Genomic DNA, 9,980 nt, shown 5'->3' on the forward strand with positions numbered 1-9,980 from the left:
ACTAGATCTTCCAAGTGTTTCCCTATTTGCCCCCACTTGGCCAGGCTCAGCTCTAGACAGCTGCTGTTCACTTGGACACTGGATGTGTAGGAGATGTGGAGTTCGGTGTCCACCTAGGTTGTCTCACCAGCTCTCTTGGTGGCTTCTTATATCATGTTAAATACCATGGTGGGGAGGGCTGGGCCCTGGGGGACTCTGGGGACAGGACCAGTTCCCAAGACAACCTTCTGGGTTCGGTCTGAGAGGAAGGACCCAGAACTGCTTCAGAATGTTCCCAATCCTGAGTGCAGCCTTGGCAGATGGGACAAGAGTGTTTGGTGACCAACAGTATCACAAGCTGCTGAGAGTTCAGTTGGCTGAGTCTGTGTCTGAAGTTCCCTTGTCTAGGGGCAGTGAGAGTCATCTCTGTACTGGGCTTTGGCTTAAGGCCTGGCTGAGAGGAAACGAGGATTCTCACATCTAAGAAGTTGTTTTTATTGGGCTAGACACCAGGCAGTAGTTTGTGAAATCTCTGCCATCAAAAGAGCACATTACTGCTGTCATAATCCTACACACACACACACACACCATGAACATGCACACATGTGGGCGTGCACACATGCACTGACAGACACAATCTGGTGCTATTTGTGTCATAAATATACCCGCTAGTGCAGATAAACTCATGTGTCTCCTCAACCCCCTCCCCACCCTACCCCGCTGCAGGTACTGCCACCCTCTTGCTAACTAGTATTTGCAGCATTGTCCTTTCAAAATGTCTCCTTGCTCTCTAGATGGAGAAGTGCTGCTGTGGAAGGACAGGGGCTGTAGACATGGAGGCGATCGCTATTGTTTCGGCGACGTTACACGGCGTACCTGCCTCCCCCACCCCACAGATGTGTGCAGCCTGCAAATCCAGGCTCTCTCTTGTATGCTCCTGCCAGCTGCTGCTGGCTTTGTCCCTTGGGAGCTCCCTGACTCCCAACCCCCTGAACTTCAGTGGTTTTCTGGGTGTCCGAGAACAGGCAGGTGCCCCCTGGGAGTCGGGACTGACAGCAAAAGGGACAGAAGCAGCCCGGAGCCTGTTTGGGTTGTTCCTTCCCAAGAAGGAGAAGGATGCTCCCGGCTGTAGCCAGCGGCAGGGATGCTGGGTTGCTAGGAGACAGGTGAAGAGAGAGGACCGATGTTCAGAGACGGGAAGCTCAGGTACCTGCTGCCCTCTGGCAAATGCTGCCCAGGAATGGCAGGAGGGACAGTGGCGGCTGCGCCCGGGCTGCTGAGGCGGCCTGGAGCCCGAAAGCAGCCGGTTGCAGGTCGGGGATTCCGGGGGAGGCCCGGGGCGGGGAGCTGCGGCGGATGCTGAAGCCCAAGCAGAGCCCCGCCAGGCTGCGGGAGGCTCCGGGTCAGGCAGACGATGCTGGAGCTGCCGGCTCCCTTTGCTGCTCCCGAGCCCTGCCGGTGCTAACCCCACTCCCCGGGGCTGACCATCCCCTCTGAGCCCCGCCGCTGTAAGTACCTGCCGCGGCCCGCGCTGGGAGCGCCAGGACGGCTGCTGCAGGGCTGCGGGGCGGCGAAGGGGCCGAGGAGAGAGCGAGGCACAGCGAGCGCTGCTCTCCGAGCTGCAGAGCCTGAGTGCGGAACCGGTGCCCTTGGGGCCCCGCAGCTGCGGCCGGAAAGGGCAGCCGGAGCGAGGGGAACGAACCCGCCAGGAAAGCCGCAGCAGGGCCCCGAGGGAGAGACACACCTGGGAGGGCTGAGTGCGGGGCTGCTGGAGCCCGAGGGACGGAGCCTGCGGCTGCTCGGAGGGGGGATGGAGTGAGGCGTGCAGGGCTCGCGGTGTCCTTGGGAAGCCCGCAGCAGCGCAGGGAGCGAGGAAATGCAGAGAGACGCGGACAGGTAAACAAAACAAGAGACAGAGGCTCCCCGGGGTTCCTCTTACTCCTGCCCTTGTGTCTGACCCTTCCCAGAGCAGCCGGGAGGGGCGCCCCGTGTTCAGGAGACCCGTGGGGCATGTGTGGGGGGGTCCAGACTGAGGCTTCCACCCCATGCCAGTTACTGACGCTGCTGAACCCTGAGAAATCCCAAGCTGCTTCTCAGGAGGGTACTCTGTACTGATGGTGACACCAGCCAGAAGGAGAACTGAAAACCAAGTGGGAAAAAGTAAAGGCCGTCCCATCCCATCCCAGTACCTGTACAGCAAGGCGGTATGGTATGGCAGAGGGCAGTGTGCCAATAGCGGTATGGCGAGGCTTGATGGAATGGCAGAGCACAGTGTGCCGGTAGCAGTACAGCATGGGGGTACGGAATGGCAGAGGGCAGTTTGATGGTAGCAGTAAGGCGAGGAGGTATGGAATGGCAGAGGGCAGTGTACTGGAAGCGGTATGGCTAGGCAGTATGGAATGGTAGACGGCAGCGTGCCGGTAGCAGTGCGGTGAGGTGGTATGGAATGACAGAGGGCAGTGTGGCGCTAGTGGTATGGTGAGGTGATATGGCGTGGCACAGGGCAGTGCACCGGTAGCAGTAGGGTGAGGCGGTATGGAACGACAGAGAGCAGTGTTCCAGTAACGGTACGGCGATATGGTGTGGAATGGCAGAGGGCAGTGCAGGTAGCGGTATAGTAAGGCGGTATGGAATGAGCGAGGGCAGTATGCCAGTAGCAGTTCAGGGATGCGGTACAGAAATGCAGAGGGCAGTGTGCTGGTAGCAGTATGGCAAGGCGGTATGGCATGGCAGAGGACAGTGTACCAGTTGAGGTACGGCGAGCTGGTATGGCATGGGCGAGGGCAAGGTGGCGGTATGGCGTGTTGGTATGGAATGGCAGAGGGCAAGGTGCCAGTAGCAGTACGGCAATGTGTTATGGAATGGCAGAGGGCAGTGTGCCAGTAGCGGCACGGTGAGGCAGTATGGAATGACAGAGGGCAGTCCCAGTGGTTGTACAGTGAGGTGTTATGGAATGGCAGACGGCAGTGCCGATGGCTGTACGGCAAGGTGGTATGGCATGGCAGAGGGCAGTGTGCCAGTAGTGGTACGATGAGGCTGTATTGAACGGCAGAGGGCAGTGTGCTGGTAGCTGTATGGCTAAGTGGTATGGCATGGCAGAGGGCAGTGTGCCAGTAGCGGTATGGCATATCGGTACGGAATGGCAGAGGGCAATGTACCGGTAGTGGTATGGCAAGGCGGTATGGCATGGTAGAGGGCATGTTGCCGGTAGTGGTAAGGTGAAGCTGTATGGAACGGAAGAAGGCAGTGTGCTAGTAGCTGTTTGGTGAGGCTATATGGAATGGCAGACTGCATGGTGCCAGTAGCGGTATGGCAATGAGTTTTGGAATGGCAGAGGGCAGTTTGCCAGTAGCAGCATGGTGAGGTGGTATGGTATGACAGAGGGCAGTCCCGCTGTCTGTATGGTGAGGTGGTATGGCATGGCGGAGGGCAGTGTGCTGGTAGTGGTATGGCCAGGGCCGGCTCCAGGCACCAGCATTCCAAGCAGGTGCTTGGGGTGGCAATCTGCAAGGGGCGGCAGTCCGTGTGTTTTTGCCGCCCCAAGCAGCGTGCTGAATTGCCGCCGGGGACGGCAGGGGCAGTCCGTGTGCCATTAGGGTGGCACTAATGTGGGGGCGGCGGCAATTCAGTGGCAGCTTCTATGTTCAGCTGCCTGCAGCGGCAATTCGGCAGCTTCTGTCTTCCGGATGAAGGCAGACGCTGCTGTCGAATTGCCGCCGCCGCGGAAACGTGCATGCCGCCCTAACGGCACATGGACTGCCCCCGCCGTCCGTGACGGCAATTCAGCGCACTGCTTGGGGCGGCAAAAACAGTAGAGCCGGCCCTAGGTATGGCGAGGCGGTATATCATGGCAGAGGGCAGTGTGCCAGTAGCGGTATGGTGATTCGGTATGGCAGAGGGCCAGGTGCCAATAGTGGTACGGCAATGCATTATGGAATGGCAGAAGGCAGTGTGTCAGTAGCAGCACAGTGAGGTGGTATGTAATGACAGAGGGCAATGCCAGTGGCTGTATGGTGAGGTGGTATGGAATGGCAGAGGGCAGTGCCTGTGGCTGTACAACAAGGCTGTATGGTATGGCAGAAGGCAGTGTGCCAGTAGTGGTACGGTGAGGTGCCATGGAATGGCAGTGGGCAGTTTACTGGTAGAGGTATGGTGAGGCAGTATGGAATGGCAGAGGGCAGTGTTCCAGTACTGGTACGGAAAGGCAGTATGGATCAGCAGAGGGCAGTGTTCCAGTTACAGCATGGTGAGATGATGTGGAACGGCAGAGGGCAGTGCTGGTAGCGGTACGGTGAGGCAGTATGGCCTGGGCAAGGGCAGTATGGCAGTAGTGGTACGGTGAGGAGGTATGGCATGGCAGAGGGCAGTGTGCTGATAGTGGTACGGTATGTCGGTATGAAATGGCAGAGGGTAATATGCCGATAGCGGTAAGGTGAGGCGGTATGGAATGGAAGAGGGCAGTTTGCCAGTTGCGGTATGGCTAGGCAGTATTGCAGAGGTCAGTGTGCCGGTAGCAGTACGGTGAGGCGGTATGGCACAGCAGAGGGGAGTGTGCCGATACGGCAAGCCAGTATTGCACAGCAGAGGGCAGTGTACCAGTAGTGGTATGGCGAAGTGGTTTGGAATGGCAGAGGACAGTTTGCCCGTAGCTGTATGGCTAAGCGAGATGGCAGTTTGCCAATAGTGGTAAGGCTAGGCAGTATGGAATGGCAGAGGGCAGTGTGCCAGGTGCAGTATGGTGAGGCGGTACCGCATAGGCAAGGGCAGTATGCCGGTAGTAGTACTGTGTGGTGGTATGGCATGGCAGAGGGCAGGGTGGCGGTATGGTGAGTTGTTATGGAATGGCAGAGGGGAATGTGTCAGTAGCGATATAGCGATGCGGTATGGCACGGCAGAGGGCAGTGTGCCAGTAGTGGTATGGCGAGGCGGAATGGAATGACAGAGGGCAGTGTGCCAGTAGCAGTACGGCAAGGTGGTATGGCATGGCAGAGGGCAGTGTGCCGGTAGTGGTATGCTGAGATGGAATGGCAGAGGGCAGTATGCCGGTATCGGTACGGCAAGGTGGTATGGAACAGCAGAGGGCAGTGTGCCGGTAGCAGTACGACGAGTCGGTATGGAATGGCAGAGGGCTGTGTACTGGTACCAGTACGGCGGAGCAGTATGGCATGGCAGAGGGGAGTATGCCAAGGGGTGAATGTCAGGGCTCTGAGTCGTCTTCCCTGCTTTTTCCTAGATCCCCATGTCGGAGCAGAACAGCACCAGTGATGGGGATGCGGATCCCCATCACAGCATGTCTATGCTCTTGCTACTTGTGCTGGTCTTCTTCATCATGGGACTTGTGGGGTTCCTGATCTGCCATGTCCTGAAGAAAAAGGGCTATCGCTGCCGGACCTTTCGCGAAGAGCTAGACCTGGAGCACAAGGAGGTGCTGACGGAGCTGCAGGCCAGTGAGTAATGGGGCAGCAGGGTGGGGGAGGGGCTTTCAGCTGGACCCGTTCTGCATGTCTTGGCAGCCCCAGCTCACTAACAGACTGGAGTGCTGAACCTGGGGAGCCTATGGACGGCACTGGTGGGATAAGCTATACAGCGAGTGTGAGTGGGTCATAGTGCGTAAATGGCAGTATAGTAAATGGCAAGAAGCATGTGCACTGTACATGTCACATGAGTGGGAGGGGCCGGGGGAGCAGAAGGAGCAGCCAATATCAGGGTGGAAGATAAAGGGCCCTCATTTTAACATGTCACCAATAGGGTAAGTTCAGCCCTGGTGTAACTGAGTACGAGTCCCACTGATTTAATCGCGCCTGCTTTCGCTAAGGGCTGAATGTGTAATTTACACTCCTTTTCCATTCACACTGACTGCCAGATCGGTGGCAGTTCCATTTAACTTACACCATCATTATGTCACCACTGAATTTGGCCCTGAGAGTAGAACTCTCTTTGACTGTGTCTGGCTCAGAGATACAGCAGTGACATGCCTGGGGGATTAACAGGGCCAAGATCATGAGGGAACGAAAAGCAGGGGTGCATTGCCTATGGGCCCATCTCTGTTTGGCCATTCCAACCCTGCCACAGGAAAGGGAGAGCCTCACACCTCCACTATCTTAACTGAGAGAGATCTCTTGGCATATCTGAGGCCACCAGCACTGGTAACAAATGAGTGCCTGCATCTAGAGCCTGCTGGGCGCTGGGTCAGGATGACAGCACAAGGTTGCTTTCATAATATAATCCCACACACACTTTGTAAAGGCAGAGCTGCTGCAGAGTGTGTTGCTCTGTAGCAGTGTTAATATCACAGATGGTTCTTAATGGAAGCTGGAAACTCGGTTAAGGTTCCAACACCTCGTTTCTGACTCACGTCCCCATCTATTTTTTAATCTACAAGCAGGAGACCCTCATCAGCTGTGACACAAAATGTCAGTCTGTCTTGTTGGGTATGTTCTTCAGCTGTATGTTTCTATAGCCTACATGTACCTTTCAGCCTAGATCAGGAGAGGGGGCATTTCTACTATGGTTCAGGAGGCTGCCAAAGCTGTCTGTCTGTGAGATCTGGACCCCAGGCTGGAAAGGGTCCTCAGATCTGGCAGTGCAGACCTGAAGGCTGTTAGAGACCCCTGCCCTGCTGCCCTGTACCAAGCAGGACTCAGACTGAATGAGCAGAAGAGCATGTGAGGGAGCTACAAGGTGGCTTGCCATCCCCCTAGGTGACTTGGTGTGAGAGCTGAAGGAAGGGGATTTAGGGCAGAATCAGGTGCTGCCAAACAGGGCCCTACAGAAAGCAGCTCACGTCTCCAGCCATGGGGAGAGGAGTAGAAGTAAAACCCTGCTTGGTATATGAAGTGCTCTGGGTATGTTGCTGGGTATGTAGAGTGGGTGGGATAAAGTTGGATTTCTGGCTGGAATGTGAAAGATGGCATCTCCCATCCCTATGAGCAGGGTGATCAGGTCAGGTGTAATAGGGCTGCTAGTACATTTCTGGGGTGTGTAATCTACTCTCTAGCCCCAAGTGGGACAGCAGCTGAGGGAGGGGATGGTCTACAGATCGCAGGTGAGGCATAAATGTAAGATGATGCAGTCTCTGGCTGGGAGCAGGAGGGTGGGCTGGAGGGTGACTGAGCCTCTGGCCTGTCTAGGGGGAGAAGGTGCAGAGGGAGGGCAGGCATGACGTTGGGGAAAGGTCCATGTTGCCAGTGGGGAAGGGTGAGGGGGCAGCATTAAGTGGCTCTGGTTTGGAGGTGGAGGAGAGGATAGAGTTAAGGTTGGTTTGGAAGTATGGAAGTTTCACTGAAAATCTCCTGTATTAATTGTGTTTAGTCAGACACTGAGCCATTCTGTCAGTGCTGTTCTGAGGGGGGATGTATTATCAGCCAGAGCTCAGCCTTAGCCAGGATTGTTTGGTAATTTCCTTAGCTCAGACTGGCTGAGCAGCTCTTGCATAACTGCAGCGAGTCCTGCATTTCAGCAGTGGGTTTGGGAGAGCTGCGGGCTCAGACTGCACAGAGCATCTCTAGCTGGCAGTGCTTACACCTTCCATGGGGCACATGTGGCTCTCACCACCATCGAACCCCCTCCCCCAACTGCACTGGTGGACTTTCCAGGAAGCCCCAGACCCAGGTTTGAGTAGCTTGGCTTAATGGAAACATATCTGGGCTTCCCTGAAATCATTAGCTTTGTACGCTCAGCCACTAGAGGGCTCAATCCAAAGCCCATTGAAATCAGTAGGAGTCTCTCATTTGCTGGATCGGGACCAGAGATTGCAGCCGTGGGAAATGCTTCATTTCAGGCCTCCCTAAAGTTACAAGCTCTGCTGGCATAGTACTCAGGGGTCCGCACTTCATGGTACAGCTCAGCTTTTAAATAACTAGAAAAGTTTTCACAGGGCTCAGAATCCAGGGCCTCTATGGGAACCACTGAGGAGGCCCCTCCTTGACATTTCGTTCTGCTCATTGCAAGCAGAACACGTGAGGCTCTGAGAGTGGCCAGGCAAACCTAGCACCCCTACATGAGCGTGGCCTTGGGGAATGCATCCCAGGAAATGTTTGTGATGTCTGATGACAAATCGCTCAGGGGCGTTTGTTCAAACCAGGTCTTAAATCAAAATAAATCATATGGTGTATCCTGGAAAACTGAACTAAAATTACAGAGCTAGGATTTTAAATGTTCTGGGGTCTCCCAGTCCTGCTGGCAGCCGAGGGGGTTCTGAGGGCCAGGTGTGAGCAGCAGTCAATTCAGCAGCCAGTCAGCTACAGTAATGTAGGGGGAGCTGTGCCACTGGTTTAGGGAGCAGCCTGCTTTGTCTCTGGTTTTTGGAGTTCCTGTGTGCTGTTGTTCTGAATTGTAAATAATAAAGTAGGGTCAGATTGCAAGCACCCAGCAGGAGCATTAGTTTGTTTAGTTAACGTCTGTGTGTGTGTGTGTGTGTGTGTGTGTACACTAGGAACATAACAACCCTTCCTCACTCTAGGTGGGGAAGATGGGGCAGGCTGGGCCCAAGGCCAAAGCATCTGACACCATGTTCCCCTTGACTTAAGGAAGAAGAAGTCCAGCTTCCTGTGCTGGGCTTCAGTGATGCCCTGTAGCTGCCTGCCCTGGTCCCCAGCACACTGAAAAGCCAGGAGCGTGATCGACAGTGAAGTGTGCATGTCGCAGGGGGGCTGGGTTCTGGGATTGTATCTGAAGTTGTTTCTCTTGGACACTGTGACATTCCTGCCTTTTGAACTCCAGTGGGGTTAGGAGCCACTGCCACAGGGAGCCACTGTTCCCCATAGGATGAAATTAGAGATGAGTATTCCACCTCCATCTGCCTCCTTGGCCATAGGCATGAAGGCCCAGATCCTCAAAGATATTTAGACTGGTGGGGGAGAGGGAGGGCTTAAGTACTTTTGAGGATCTGGGCTGAAGCTCCTACCACCACATGTCTTGTAAGAGGGGGATGTGAAGATTCTCTCCCCTGCTCCCTCCCCGCCGCAGAGGAGAACGAAGTACCAGAGCATCTAGTTCCTGGTGCTGCTAGGGGGTTCCTGTAGCATTGAGGCTGGAAGGTGGAAGAGAATGCCCAGACACATGGGATGTCAACCCCAGGGTACGGTGGCAGGGGAGCTCTGCTTTCAGGGCTCTCCATATATAACTGAGGACCACTGGCCTTTACTCTGCTGTACTTCAGAGCTGGGGCTGGCTGTGGATGGTCTCCTCACCAGGTGACTGCCTGAATTCCTTCACCTGCTGCCACTTTCTCTCCTTCCAGACGAGGAGGAGGAGCTGAATGAGGACACAGTGGAGAAGATAGTGAGATGTATCATTCAGAATGAAGGTGGGTGTTTCCTGGCTCCAGCTCGGGGGGCTTTCCCAAGCACCTGGCTCCCTCACGCATTTTCTTTTTCTTCTCTTTGCCAGCAAATGTGGAGGCCCTGAAGGAGATGCTGGGGGATGGTGAAGGGGATGTGCCAGTGCCCATGCTCAGGTGAGGCATGCATCCACCATTCTGTGACTCTTGTAAGGTGTGCAGGAGTCGACTGGGTGCAGCATAGAAGCTTTTTCTGCTCTAGCAGCCCCTGCTGGCAGCCACTCCAGTGCTGTGGTGACCTGCTTCTTCTCATGCCTCGGCCCTACAGCCAGGTTACAAGTATCCCCACCCTCCTGTGTAGCAGGAAGTCCCATACCACAGAAGTCCAACGTCCTTACATCAGGCCTTTCGCCTCAATTCTGGGCCCCATGCACCTTGCGTCCTCTTATCTCAGGTCTCTCAAAAGTCCTTATCCCCTTATATCATGGGGCTTCACACCACCTTCCCTGGTGACTGGCAGGGAACCCAGGCCTGCTCTGTACGCTGGGTTCCAGTCCAGGGACCTATAACCAGCAGCCCAGATCTGCTCCATCAGCCTCTCTACATTCACCCTTCTTTCAGGGCCAGGACTCACAAGCCCCTCCCCTGGAATCCACCAATAAATCCCAAACCAAACCCAACCTCTGCGTTCTACAAGCTTCACTAGGGTTACCATACATCC

The 9,980-nt window shown here is 55.3% G+C and overlaps 1 protein-coding gene across 3 annotated transcripts in view; it reads left to right on the forward strand.

Annotated features, from left to right (window-relative positions):
• The first annotated feature begins 916 nt into the window (after nucleotides 1-916).
• The window catches only part of RELL2 (RELT like 2), a 63,461-nt gene continuing 54,397 nt past the window's right edge, over nucleotides 917-9,980 (forward strand). The window contains exons 1-4 of one of the 3 annotated variants that reach the window (XM_034778661.1): nucleotides 917-1,185; nucleotides 5,213-5,426; nucleotides 9,221-9,286; nucleotides 9,370-9,436. In XM_034778661.1, the coding sequence (XP_034634552.1) occupies nucleotides 5,219-5,426; nucleotides 9,221-9,286; nucleotides 9,370-9,436 (341 nt within the window). In that variant the 5' untranslated portion in view covers nucleotides 917-1,185; nucleotides 5,213-5,218. Of the gene's footprint in view, nucleotides 1,186-1,371; nucleotides 1,488-1,616; nucleotides 1,876-5,212; nucleotides 5,427-9,220; nucleotides 9,287-9,369; nucleotides 9,437-9,980 lie in introns of those variants that run through there. The other 2 variants (XM_034778663.1, XM_034778662.1) reach the window with 2 other exon arrangements.

This window comes from Trachemys scripta, chromosome 8, assembly GCF_013100865.1.
Source record: "Trachemys scripta elegans isolate TJP31775 chromosome 8, CAS_Tse_1.0, whole genome shotgun sequence".
Taxonomy (NCBI): domain Eukaryota; kingdom Metazoa; phylum Chordata; order Testudines; family Emydidae; genus Trachemys; species Trachemys scripta.